The 14,581-nt window shown below is 45.9% G+C and overlaps 1 protein-coding gene across 1 annotated transcript in view; it reads right to left on the bottom strand.

The window, feature by feature from the left end:
* SLC13A3 (solute carrier family 13 member 3) overlaps nt 1–10,050 on the bottom strand; it is a 48,492-nt gene extending 38,442 nt beyond the window's left edge. Inside the window, exon 1 of the mRNA XM_083446913.1 lies at nt 9,749–10,050. Coding sequence (XP_083303039.1) covers nt 9,749–9,859 — 111 coding nt within the window. The 5' untranslated portion in view covers nt 9,860–10,050. The remainder of the gene's footprint in view (nt 1–9,748) is intronic.
* Nucleotides 10,051–14,581: the final 4,531 nt, after the last annotated feature.

The raw sequence follows: 14,581 nt of genomic DNA, 5'->3' as shown, positions 1-14,581 counted from the left end.
ACCAAGAAGGCCCTCTGCCTGGTTCCCTGTAGCTTTGCTTCTCGCAGTGAGGGAACCGCCAGAAGGCCCTCGGCGCTGGACCTCAGTGTCCGAGCAGAACGATGGGGGTGGAGATGCTCCTTCAGGTATACTGGGCTGAGGCCGTTTAGGGCTTTAAAGGTCAGCACCAACACTTTGAATTGTCCTCAGAAACGTACTGGGAGCCAATGTAGTTCTTTCAGGACCAGTGTTATATGGTCTCGGCGGCCGCTCCCAGTCACCAGTCTAGCTGCCGCATTCTGGATTAGTTGTAGTTTCCTGGTAATATCACAAATTTTATGGCCTGTTTTTCAGTATATCTAAAATCCTTTGCTTATTAGGGACTACCCAACATTTTCTTCAAAAAATTGTTTTGGACAGGTAACTACCATAGAGTTATCAAAATTTTCAAAAGCAGGGGATCCGTGGCTTGGCTTTTGAAAAATAGAGAGTCTGCAGTACTTAGCTAATTGGGAACCACTTCTCTGGAGAATCTATTAAGAAATAAACGTTAGAGCCCCTGAAAGCTGCAATCCAGGAAATACAAGATGGAAGGGGATGGAAGGAGCCCCCTTCCTCCCTCCCCACATTTGCCTGCAGTTTCTTATCAGCCCTCTGCTATTCTGCCCCACCTTAATTTGTTTCATATTTATTTCATCTCTGTTGAAATTCCAGCTCTGTAAGGCATTTCCTAGCCACAAACTGTTTTTGTGCCAGCTGGCCGCTATAAGAACTACTATTTTAGAATTGGTGACTGAGCTTGTTCTTTCCCTTTTCCCTCCCCATTCATTTTACCTTGTGTGCCATGGTTGTTGTTTTTCCGACTAGTAAGCAGGGACTGTCTTGTTTTAACAGATTGTATGTAAGCCACTCTGAGAGCCTTTTTGACTCTACAAATGCTCTAAATAAAATGAATGAATCCCCTGCCTTTCCAAATAAGAACTTTCAAAGCCGGGATAGATATATAGAACAGTAGGCCCTGCTCGTCTAAAGAAACAGCCACGTGAAACAGCTCATATATCATTTTCTTTCTTGGCCTCAAAGGATTCCCTGAGCTCAATTATTGCTAAGAGCCTCTTCTTCAGCAAAAAGACCTACATCACTGCTACTTACTTCGGAACTGGGTATCGCTGAAACAGAGTCCCATTTGATGGTGTAGCGGCAAGCTCCTTTTGCACACCTCATTAAGAACATCCCCTGTGCTCCTTTACCAAAAGAATTGCTTTTCCAACCTGCTGCTGCCCTGCCTGCTCCTCCCGCAATCATTTGTGCCATGGAGCAGAAGCGCTTGCTGACTCCTTCTGCTCCAAAATCAAGGAGCTTCTAGGAGCCACAAGTGAGAGATGAGTGCAGGGTGGGGACCAAAGGTGGACAAACTGCCCCAGAAGGAGCAGACGTGTCCCCCACCAGAGATACTACCCCCATCCAACCCCCCCGTACACAAATATGCAACATAAAGGACCCTGTTGTAACCCAAGCCTGCACAACCTTTGATCCACCAAGCCAAACGCAACCAACCAACTATCTATGGTAGCCTGAATGTTTTTCAGGCTCGAGTAGGAAGTGAAACAGGAGGATTGGTAAGCTTCTAGGGCAGGGTTTGGAACCTGTAGCCCTCCCAGTTTTGTTGGACTCCAACTCTCATCAGCCCCCAGATAGCATGAGTGATGATGAGGGATGGTGCGGGATGACCAGGGATGGTGGGAGATGTAGCTCAACAACACTGAGAGGGCCACACGCTCCCATCTCCTGTCCTAGTGCCCCCATAGATGTCCTATGGGTTGTGCTCAGCTTGGCAGTCACAATTTCATGGGTCTACTGCAGTGCAGAAAACCAGAACAGAACAAAACACCTCTGAGATTCAGCATAAAATGTGCCAAAATCCAAGTACAGCATGAGGAATACAATACCTATTATTCATCTGAAAGCTGAGCTCTGTTTGATGAGAATATTCTGCAGTTATAAGACAGCTCACACCTCTACATTTGGGCTTACAAGTTCAAAAAGCATTAGAATCTAATAAAGCTGTTTATTCAGCTAATGTACGTGTAGCAAACTAATACAATGAGATATTTACAAGTCCCCAAAAGGAATTAAAATATCCATTATGTAATCCTATTTCTACTCTTTGAGACAAATGAAACTGTACATAGGCACTTTGAATTACCTAAATTACCTCAAGAGCAGCAACAAAAAGAAATTACAAACAACAAAACCCTAAAGGAGCCCTTCCATCCTACATGCTGCGGTAGCAAATGAAATTTCACAAAGCTATCTTATTCCAGTGTTGAGGATACAGTGAGATGAGGAATAAAGTTCTGTGTCTACAGAAAGCACCAAAGTAGCTGTCCTGAGTAGATATGCTACATGGGAAATGACCACAACTTTCATCAGGCCTGTTTGTTTCAAGCACACCCCCATTCTCTCCTCTGTGCTTCCTTCCCATCTCTCCTGCCAGAACTAAAGATATTTTGTTTGCACCTTGGGTGAATTAAATCCTTCCCTTTTGACTTACTGCATGTTGAGCAGCAGAGCATTCAACAGCGCATAAAATGATCACAAGTAGATTGAGGTGCTAAAAATATCTGCCCTTTATAAATAAAGCTTAAGAACTAAAGGTATGTCTAGCTGAACACCCTCTTTCCCAGGGGAAACGCCTCTGGGAAGCCCATTTGCAATGGGGAAGGCATCAATAGCCCTTCTGGTAATTTAGAGACCAAGGGCCTCTGAAACCTGGATGCTGCATTTAGGGGCATACAGCATCAGCATCATCAGCATCAGCATCATTTTATATAGGTAAAGGACCCCTGGATGGTTAAGTCCAGTCAAAGGCAACTATGGGGTGAAGCTCTCACCTTGCTTCAGGCCAAGGGAGCTGGCATTTGTCTACAGACAGCTTTTCCGAGACATGTGGCCAGCATGACTAAACCACTTCTGGAGCAACTGAAAACACTGTTTAGCTTTCTGCCACACTGGTACCTATTTATCTACTTGCACTGGTATGCTTTTAAATTGCTAGGTTGGCAGAAGCTGGGACAGAGTGGATTCAAACCGCCGACCTTCCGATCAGCAAGCCCAAGAGGCTCAGTGGTTCAGACCACAGCAGCACCCATCTGTCTGGGTTGCCTCAGCCTCAGCCATTCTGGGTGGCTTTAAAACACATTCAGCACAATGACTTTCCCCTCAAAGAATCCCCTCACAGAGTGACAATTCCCAACGAACTACCATTGCGAGAAGCAAAGCTACAGGGAACCAGGCAGAGAGCCTTCTCGGTGGTGGTGCCTGCCCTGTGGAACGCCCTCCCATCAGATGTGAAAGAGATAAACAACTATCTGACATTCAGAGGACATCTGAAGGCAGCCCTGTTCAGAGAAGTTTTTAATGTGTGACATTTTAATGTATTTTTAATCTTTGTTGGAAGCTGCCCAGTGTGGCTGGGGAAACCCAGCCAGATGGTTGGGGTACAAATAATAAATTATTGTTATTGTTATTGTTATTGTTATTGTTATTGTTATTGTTATTGTTATTGTTATTGTTATTGTTGTTATTGTTATTGTTATTGTTATTATTCTATTGATTGACTGATGGATTGCTTTTTCCCATTTGCAAATCTGCCCACGCTCTGGACAGCTGGCAGAGAGTGGAAGGTTCTCTCTCTTACCTCTTCTGGAATGCATGGAATATTGCCCATCCATCAAGCTGCTAAGCTGCCACGGTGCATCTTGTTGTCTAAGAGTACATTCATCTCAGCAGGTTAAAACACAGCAAGGTCGTTCATTACCACCACATTTCAAGCCACATTTTCACTGTGCTGTTCACGTTAAAAGGAGTTGGTGGGGGTGTCTTCACCCAACCTGCAAGACATTTTTGGTTTCCCTGCCCCTGTGGCATTCCCCATGAAGTCCTAATTCATTAAGCTGTCATGTGCGCATGTGCACTCATCTGCACATGCTCAGGGCCTATTGTGGTAATGTGAAGCTACCCTTTACTCTGCTTCTAGTTTTCTAATTGGATTGAAGCTGGTTTGCAAAATAATAATAATAATAATAATAATAATAATAATAATAATAAATGCATCAAGTAGCCATTTTTGTCAAGAAACTACAGGATCAATAAGGGACGCGGGTGGCGCGGTGAGTTAAACTACAGAGCCTAGGACTTGCCAATCAGAAGGTTGGCGGTTCAAATGCCTGCGATGGGGTGAGCTCCCGTTGCTTGGCCCCTGCTCCTGTCAACCTAGCAGTTCAAAAGCACATCAAAGTGCAAGTAGATAAATAGGTACCGCTCCGGCGGGAAGGTAAACGGTGTTTCTGTGTGCTGCTCTGGTTCGCCAGAAGCGGCTTAGTCATGCTAACCACATGACCCAGAAGCTGTACTTCAACTCCCTCGGCCAATAAAGCGAGATGAGCGCCACAACCCCAGAGTCGGTCACGACTGGACCTCATGGTCAGGGTCCCTTTACCTTTACCTTTTACAGGATCAATATGGATTGGCTAACAGTATGCAAAATCAGTTTTAAAACTAACAGTGGGAGCCTACTGGATGCAGAGTATGCTGTAATGTGAACATACCCTAAAACCAGACCTCAGCTTTCTTTCTGAGCCTTTCACAGCACTGGGGCAAGCATATTTTTAACTCTAGCACGCTGCTTGCCTCTGCAGTTGGGCCAGTCTTGACACAGACTGTAAGCTCCTTGGGGCAGGGACTTTTGCCAACGTTGCTTTGTAAAGAGCCATATACACTGATGAAACACTCATAGGAATCACAGCATGTGGTTGCGGAGAAATGCATTGGACCTAACATCTCTTTTTGGCAAAAAGGGCTTTGATAGGGAAATGTGTCCAAGCAATATACTCAAGAAACAAACATGTACTAATTTATTTATTTTTTCAAATGCCCATATTCTTTACAACGAAGCTAGAAAGTTAACAAATCCACAACCAAACAGGTTGAACAAAGTCCAGAGGTGAGAACAGCCCTCCTAGAACATTCCCCTTCCAACAGCCCCTTTCTAGTTAAGCTAATGGCAAGCGCTGTTAAACAGATGTGTTTGCATCTAATATGTACTTTTGGGAACATGCATATTGCATCAGTTGGGATGGGGGAGTGGGTTGCAGGGAGGATTTTATCATTTCCTCCCTTGCAAAAATCACTCTTCTGAAGCTGGTATTTCCTTTGGGGGAAATCCCCCATTAGTGCCAATCTACTAAGGTAGAAAAGAGTTGCAGTGCCTGCTCTGATCCCATAAATTAACAGCTTTTCCTGTCCTCCACCCTCAAGCTGATTGCCTTAAAACACACACACACACACACATTTGAGAAGCAAATATGCATTCAACATCATGTGTAGCTTAGTCCTTAAGAACAGAATATACTTTGAGCAACTATGGGTATTTCCAGACAGGTGTTTATTATGGGATCAGTGTTACTCATGCATGCAAGGTTTTTACAGCCTGCACATGACAGCATCAACACCATCCTATATAAAAGGATGCCACATAGAGGAGGGAGAAAGGTTGTTTTCTGCTGCTCCAGAGAAGCTGACACGGAGCAATGGATCCAAACTACAAGAAAGAAGATTCCACCTAAACATTAGAAAGAACTTCCTGACAGTAAGCGCTGTTCGACAGTGGAATTTGCTGCCAAGGAGTGTGGTGGAGTCTCCTTCTTTGGAGGTCTTTAAGCAGAGGCTTGACAACCATATGTCAGGAGTGCTCTGATGGTGTTTCCTGCTTGGCAGGGGGTTGGACTTGATGGCCCTTGTGGTCTCTTCCAACTCTATGATTCTATGATTCAATATGCATTTTCCACCTCCATTTAATCTGCATTTACTCTTCCTGATGAAAAACCAATGAATTTTAAGGGGGTGGGGGACACCTGTTACCAATGACCTGTTTGCAATATTTGAAAGGCTTGTTTGCAACATTAAAACTCTTGTCTGGAATCCTCCCTATGTGGTAAACCGGTTTCATAGACTGGCAAAGATGCCATGCACTGGATCCAACATGGGGCTTAGAGGCAGATGGGCCAGGTTCAGATCCTAGCTAAGTCTGACCTGCCCCAACTTTTCCTAGCTTTGGGAAGTGGTGGAAGGAGCTTGAAAGACAGTGCAATATGGTGGGCCAAATCATATACGTACATGACGCTTTGCTTGTTTTCGACCCATTTTGGTTTGACAGATTTGTGTCAAGTTAGAGAAAGTCTGTCAGGAAAACAAGGCTGCCGAAAGCTTCACTTAACAGTTGTCTCAGAAATGTCATCTTCCCATTTCCCATGTGACCTGGATGATAGTGTAATCATTTCCAGTGAATATGTAGGGCTCTGCCGAACAAACCAGAGCAATGTCTGGAGGTTGGTGCAGAGGGATGAAGCAGATTGCTCCTGGTTTAAGCTGTGAGCTGAGAGAACCTATTCAATTCTTGATGCAGAGGGGGGAATTTTCCCTGATAGCTTGCCCTGTTTGATGGGTGGAGATGCAGCTGAGAGCGGTATCAATATGCCGTGGAATAACAGTCCTGTATGTCTTCAGGAATGGCAAAGATGCAAATAAAGGCACTGTGGGAGACGCATAATAGCTTGGAAAACAGAGGTGGTGAAATCCATGCACAGCAGCATAGACTGTCCAAGAGTGAAACAGACAATAATCTGGCAGAGATTTAAGCTTTAGGGGCAGAAGCCGTGGACGAGACCAGAAAGAAAAGGCATGTACCGCTGGAGAATGAGAACTGTGTGTCCCAGTTGCAGATCCCTTCCATGCCAATGAATGCAGCTCTGAAAGCCCAGTCCAAACTTGGCAAGGAGAAAAAGGGGCGATGGACCATTCTAAGCATATGAGGAAAAATCTGCACCATTCCCCACACCCACCTCAATTTATTCTTTATTAAAGTTATGGTTTCCATACTACTACATTAATACAAACCATTTACAGGCGTTACACAAACAACTTAAATCGTAAGTCTGTAATTAAAGTCCCCTGCGGCAGGAAAAGCCACAGGGAATTGCTTAGAAAGTTGCCCATCAGACTTGCCTTATGTATCTCCACTCCAAAGAAGACACATGATTCTCAGGCTGCACACTTGCCTAGGTGTAAACCCCACAGTGCAACCTCCTTCCAAGTAAACATGCATAAGGTTGCACTGTTCATCCTTTGTTGATCAGGCCCTCTGGAGCATCTGTGAAAGAGCACCTTCTGTATAAGCTGTGAGGGGAAGCATTTTGGAAGCAGGACCAAGAAACAGGAGCAAAGAATGAGTGATGTGATGCCTTTTATTGATCTGTGTAGCTTGGAGAACTGCAAGAAGAAAAACCGCCTGGAAAGGGCATTCAATGGTGCCAGCAGTGGACAAGGTCTAGGAGTTTCTTCAGGGAATTATTTCCCTGTGATGTTGGTGACAATGAACAAAGGGCAGCTCTTGAAGCAAAGTAAGCTAAATATGCTTTGTGAGGATTTTCTGTTACAGAATGGAGTATTCTCCAGTAACCTGGGCTAGGTGTTACTTTCCTGCGGCAGAGATGGGGACCCCATGTTGTTGGGCTCCAATTCTCATTCAACATGCCCAGTGGTTAGGAATAGTGGGAGTTCTAGGCCAGCAACATCTGGAGGCGAACCCTGTTCTCTACTCCGGATAATGACAGATGGATCATGTTACCATCAAAAAATGCACTGCAACAGTAATTGCGGGGACTTTGTAATGACAGTAATTACAAGGGTGGACTTTGGTAATCTTTGGTAGTATGGTGCCCTGACAACCCTCAATGGATCTTCTCCATGCTGGATTTTCTCAATTTTGCACCCCATCGGCTTGGCGCCCTGTGCTGGGGAACTGGCTGCACTTCCTTAAATCGGATGCTGATCCTGTATTGTAGACTCAAAAGTCTGTGATAATAAGAGACTTCTGAAAAAGTATAAGATGAGGCAACTATTTAGTTGGGGCAGGGGAGAAAGATTGGCTTTGGGGAAAGCAGTGGATCACTTGAGCTGTATATGGTCAAGGTGACATTTAAAAGTGACATGATGTTAATCTGGGGAGTTGGTCCTAGGGTTACAAAGTGGCAACAGAGTAAAGGCAAAAGGGAATTTTTAAAGAGGATGATCATTTCGTTTGGAGGAGGGGATATTCCTTAAAGGGGGCAAGTAGGAAAAGGTAATTGATAAGGTAAAGGGAAGGGGTAGAGAGTTGGGTGGGACAGGGATGGATTTTTCTACGGACAGCAGACCAGCCGATTTCTTGGAAAAATACTCTCCAAAACTGAGAAAGGGGTTTGGGTTTAGTTCATTGTCTCCTGCAGACAACCTGTTATGTACTGAGTTTTATATTTATTGATCATTCCTCCCAATTTACTTGCACAAAGCTTAAGCAGAGGTTAGACTGTCTCTGGTCATTCTCAAGCATTCATCCCAATTTGAGGGGAAGTTACACAGTAAGCATTCATTCAGGCTTGCTTGTGCAATGTTTATGCGTCTTCCCATTATTCATTCGGCCATCCCACACTTTCCCCCACCACTTTCTCAATAGCAAAAAGTCCAAATTTTCTTTTTTTTAAAAAAGGTGGGTTTGTTGCATGCAGTCAGCAGAGCAGTTTGATCCACTTTAATTGCACACACATACATTTCTGATAGGAGCTTCAATCCCACCCACCCCCAAAATAGTAACAGTCTGGAGGTAACCTGAGTTCCCTTAAGGACAATGAGCATGTGGTTCCTTGGTTGGAAGCAACATTAAGTAGGAGATGACAAAGAGATGATGGACCAGAACAACCATCAGTGTGGCAACCTTTGGAGGACGGACTATAGGTCAGCAGTAGAGCATCTGCCTTGAATGCAGAAGGTGCTGGGTTCAATCCCCAGCATCACCAGGTAGGGCTGGGAGAGGTTCCCTATCTGAAACCTTGGAGAGCACTACCATTCATATTGAACTAGATGGTCCAGTGGGTTTGCCTTGGTCTAAGGCAGCTTCTTATGCCTTTCCTTAACTTGAGTTTCATTAGGAGCCACAGTTCCCTACAAGTAGTCAAAGTGCAGGGAGCAGAAGGCAAGGAATTGCTCTTGTGAAATATATGATGGGAATATTGGGGAGTGCAAAGAGCTGCTGCTGGAAGTTATTTGGGTTGGCAGGATAGATATTAGGGAAGCAGAGAATAGCGAGAGCAGAAATCGTAGTATTATCTTGACAGGGATCAGGGAGGTAAGAGGAGTTAGGGCAGAGGGCAAGAGCTATTCCCAATAGTCTGATGACTGTGGCTGAATGAAGGAATTATCTGAGTACTTTCTGCAGGAAACTGGTTTTCTAAAGGGGAGTGCAGCCTTTCCAAAAACAGAAGATGGGGAGGGTTCTTGATGGGAGAAGGGACTAAGAAAGGGAGGGGGTATTAATTGAGTTGGAGACTCAGGTGGTGCTAAGGATAGTGGGTGACACAATGCTGTCCCCCCTCTTCATGATAAGACACCTCCGCCGACTTTGTGACAATGTCAACAGACAGAAAGTCAACAGGTGAAGCAACAGGGAACTCACCGCCTGTTGAAGCTCTGTCTGCTGCACAGCTGTTGAAAGGAAGGAAAGGCTCCTTGCAAAAAAAGGGGGACAGCGCAAGATGAAATGGTCTGGTGACTACTCTAGAAGCAGGAGTGGGGGTACAGCCACTTTTGACTAGGGCAAAGAAGGAAGTGGGGGGGCGGAGAGGAGGAGGAAGCCCCCTTGCAGGGTGGCTTTTACGGGGGGGCAAAGGGTTACCTTGGGGGGCAGGCTGAAGAGGACAGGCAGCAGCACCAGCGGGGTGCAGAGCAGCACCAGGTAGCGGCGGATACTCCACACTTTCTTCACTAGGGCTCCAAGCGCTGCCATAATAACCCGACCGGACCGGCTTGGGAGAGACCGGCCGCGGCGCCCGGGCTGCCGCTTTATCCCGGGGGAGGGAGGAGGGCGAAGGAGGCAGGGCTCTTACCTAGGGGCGGCGGCAGGGAGCACGGGGCTCGCCGTCCGCCAGCCCGACCGACTCCCACCTCCCGCTCCATCGGCGCATCCAGAGAGCCAGGAGAGGGAGCCGCGGCCGTGACCGCCGCCTCCTCCTCCTCCTCCTTCAAGGGACCGCCTCCTCGGGGCTGCCCCCTCGGCCACTCCGCTCCAGCCGGAGACCGAGGAGGAGCGAGCAAGCGGCTCATCGCCACGTGGAGCGCAAAGGAGCGCAGCTTTGGAGCCGGCATCCGCCGAGCGCGCTGCGCGCCCTTCGCGCAAGGCGCGCCAGCTCCAAAGTTTCGCTGCACGTGGTGGACCACGGAACTTCCCCTTGGCTGCTGTGGCGCCAGGACAAAAGTTGTAGTAGTGGGGAGGCAGGAAAGGAGGAAAGTGAACAGCCAGACCCGCGGATTCAGGGGTCTCAAGTTGAATAAAGTGGGGGGGCAGGTAAGCCCCCTCAAATATTTTAGGGGCGGCAGCGAAGGGACCTCGACTCCCAGAAGTTGGCTCCTATGCACGGATTTGTTATTTCTCCTCTCCAGTTCTCTGAACAGAGTTTAACCTGTCAGAGGCTTTCCTTGTTGCATCTGACCCTGCCTTTTTCTAGTCTCTGGAGGCGAATATGTCCTGTGAGCAGTCACCCCCTTGGGGAGAGGTGCGGTTCCTTCCGCGTCCATGGAATGCCGTTTTCTAATTGGAAACCTTACCTTTTGACCCAACCTTTATTTATTCATTTAGAGCGTATGTGCCCTGTTCTTCAGCCAAAGAAAGAAAGAAAGACTCCCAGGGTGGCTTACAATAAGACAGTGCCTGCCCCTAGGCTTACAATCTAAAAGACACAGCACAAAAGGAAAAAGGGAAAGGGGTGGGAGAGGAAAAAGGCAAACTCCACTGCCAACCCTTAAAAGTTAAGTAGTAGTTCTTACACTGACCAGCTTGGTGTTGTGTTTCCTGGAACAAACACTGCAGGCTACTTCCTAACAGTACAAGGTTAGTTCTTGGTAATTTAAAAATGCAATAAAAAAATTCTTATATTCTGAAAGAAGTCACCTTCTGCCTGATGATGTGAATGAACTAATATATACTGACAATCTTGGTCCAACTGCATTGGCTGCCAGTGCGTTTCAAAGTGCTGCTTTGACCTATAAAGCCTTAAACGGCTCAGGGGCCAATTCTTGTGATGATGGGGCTGCCCTCAAATGCCTCCACATTGCAGCTGCTTGGAAAAAAATCAACAACTCAGGTTGCTTTTACAGGCTTGTCATGCAGATCTCCTAGTATGTGGCTTGACTCTGTGCCACTAGACACATGTGCCAGCAGGAAGCTGTATGCTTGGTCCTTTTTAAAAAACAAACAAGTGGAGATAATTGATGACTCAAATTCTGTGCATGGCAATTCTGAAACATGTATTCTTGCACTTTTGCAAGCACTTGCTCTCCCCCCCCCCGCCCCCACCCCCGGTTTCATTTTGCTCCGGCTGTTCAGGGCCCATTCTCTGACCCACTGTCAGAGTGTAGTGCTGTCCGGGCAGGACTTTGGGGCAGAAATTTCAGGCTCCACAAGAAAGAATGTGCAGAAGGCCTGGCTTATCACATCTTAAAGCAAGTGAAGTCATACACATTACCATCTATTGAGACACCCTCACAAGACAACTGAGCGCAGAGTCTAAAATTAGCTAATGGCACCAGTATCTGGTCCCCTCCCCTTTCCCCTGGCTTTGCCCCAGTGGCGTAGCGTGGGTTGTCAGCACCCGGGGCAAGGCAAGTAATTTGCGCCCCTAACCCTAACCACCAGATGTTGCACCCGGTGCGGCCGGGGCCCCCTGCACCCCCCACGCTACGCCACTGCTTTGCCCCTCCCCAGTGCCGGATTTATGCATAAGCTAAATAAGCTATAGCTTATGGCCCCACCCACCCTCTTGAGGCCCCCTAGAAAAAAATTAAGGAAAAAATGCTGGGTGTACATTTCCCAAATATAATATAAAAAACAAATAAAATAAAACCTATATACAGCAACAGTGTTTTGTGTTGTGTAGGCTCCTATGATGTAAGTAATGGGCCCCGTCTGCTAGCCTGCTCCCTAGAATATAACTGGTTTGCTCATTTCTATATACACAAAAAACAGCGACAATTAGTTTTTGACAAAGGACAGCTGGACATATAAAGGGTCCCCTTACCTTCAGTAGCTTAAAGGTAACGGTAAAGGGACCCCTGACCATTAGGTCCAGTCGTGACCAAATCTGTTGTTGTGGTGCTCATCTCACTTTATTGGCCGAGGGAGCCAGCGTACAGCTTCCGGGTCATGTGGCCAGCATGACTAAGCCGCTTCTAGCGAACCAGAGCTGTGTACGGAAACACTGTTTACCTTCCCGCCGGAATGGTACCTATTTATCTACTTGCACTTGACATGCTTTCGAACTGCTAGGTTGGCAGGAGCAGGGAGATCACCCCGTCATGGGGATTCAAACCACCTAGACCAGGCACCCCCAACTTGGCCCTCCAGATGTTTTGGGACTACAATTCCCATCATCCCTGACCATTGTTAGCTAGGGATGATTGGAATTGTAGTCCCAAAACATCTGGAGGACCGAGTTTGGGGATGCCTGACCTAGACCAATAACAGAGGAAGTGTCCCTGGAAAATACAGAACCTTCCTTTTGAAACACACAAAAATATAGGAAGCTGACTTGTACTCAGTAAGAACATTGGCCCACCAAGCTGACTTGCAGGGGTCGTCTGAAGTTTCAGGCAGGCACGACTCTTGTAAAGACAACTAGTAGTAGAAACAGTAGAAAAGATGGCAAATAGAATAGCAGATACAATTGGAAAGGCATATACCATAGAATTCCATGGACCCACGTAAGAGGTGGAAGGACAACAAAGTAATAAATAAAGAAGTAGATAAGTAACATAGTATTTATTTTCTTTTCTTTTCTTTTTCTTTTTCTTTTTCTTTTTCTTTTTTTTTTTTTTTTTGTTTCTTTCAGGCATTAGTCTCCCCTAGCCCAGCCTGACAATGCCAGGGCAGAGGAAGTTTTAGGGTGGCACAACTGGTGCGTTCTCACTGGACGCCACACTGCAGAGGGTGCCGAAACAGTGCTTTAGAATGGAGCACAAGAGGTGGGGTTGCTGAATTTTAGCACTGCATAGGGCATCACTGGAATTGGAGATCCCTAAGTCCACCACTGGCCAGGGACTGCACTTGGAACCTTTTTGCAAGCAAAGCATTTGCTCTACCACTAAGCTACAGCCCTTTGCCTACTCAATATTTAGCCCTCTCACCATTCAAAAGCTCAGAAGTAGAAATATACATTTCAAAGTTGCCTCAAATCAGGATAATGCTTTAGCTTTCTTAGCACTTGTATAGTGCTTTCGAGTGCTCAAAGGAATCCTATTATTATTATTATTATTATTATTATTATTATTAAATCCATAGCAGTGACCAGAGGAGGAATGACAGATGGGAGGAGCACAGAGAGAAGAAAAGCCATGGTGCATTGGCTGTAACCCAACAAGACCACCTTCATCTGCCCCAGCTGCAATAAAACATGTCTCTCTTGCATCAGTTTCTACAGCCACAGCAGGCGCTGTAACCTTCCAACAGTTTGACTTCACCCCCAAAGGCACATCCCTCCATTGTCTCCCGAGACAAACAGATGTCAATATCATATTATTATTATTATTATTATTATTATTATATCTTTATTTATACCCTGCCTTTTCCCCTGACAGGCTCAAAGCAGAGTACAGATGAAATAACAACTAAATGCACTGGGGGGCGGAATCAGTGAAAAACAATTAAACATTAATAGAATTAAAACTCTATCTATCTGTCATCTGTCTATGATCTATTTAAAATATACAAGCAATCGTAACAAAAACAGCACAGCATAAGCCCCTTTCTTAAAAACTGTCATTTCCCAAACATCTGTTGGAACAAGAAGGTCTTCACCTGCCAGCAGAAAGATAGCAAGGAGGGAGCCTGTCTAGCTTCTCAAGGGAGAGAGTTCCAAAGTCTGGGAGTAGCCACCGAGAAGGCCCTTTCCCATGTCCCCACCAAGTGTGCCTGTGAGGGAGGTGGAACTGAGAGAAGGGCCTCTTCTGAAGATCTCGGAATCCAGGCAGGTTCGTATGAGGGAATATGGTCTTCCAAATAGCTTGGACCTAAGCTGTATGTAGATAAGCAGGTACGTCAGTATCCTTATTCCCCATATGAGAGATGGGAGACTGTGAGAGGATGATTTGATCAAGATCACGTAGTTAGTTTCTGGCAGAGTTAAGATTCAAACCAAAGGCTTTCAGATTCATAGCTCAGTCTCTTAGCCACTGTGTGACATTAGCTGTTGGTTCCTCTTCTTGAGATATTTATCCCTGCCTTGAAATGCTGGACATCCTTCCTAGATGTACTGGAGCATCAAAAATTCATGGGTTGCAAAGCGTATCATAGATGGTCTTTACTGCCACAAAACAGATATGAAGATTATTGCTCCCAACATGAGTACCCTATGAAGACACTAGCTATTTAAAACGTTCCTTTCTTTGAGAATGGTTTTGCATCACACCCAGCATGAAGTAAGGAATGGAAAAGTTTAGAATTAAGGCTCCTGTGCCA

This window comes from Podarcis tiliguerta (genome assembly GCF_965153285.1).
Source record: "Podarcis tiliguerta genome assembly, chromosome: 6".
NCBI classification, from domain to species: Eukaryota; Metazoa; Chordata; class Lepidosauria; order Squamata; family Lacertidae; genus Podarcis; species Podarcis tiliguerta.
The sequence above is the reverse complement of the archived record's forward strand: the minus strand, read 5'-3'. Positions and strand labels throughout refer to the sequence as shown.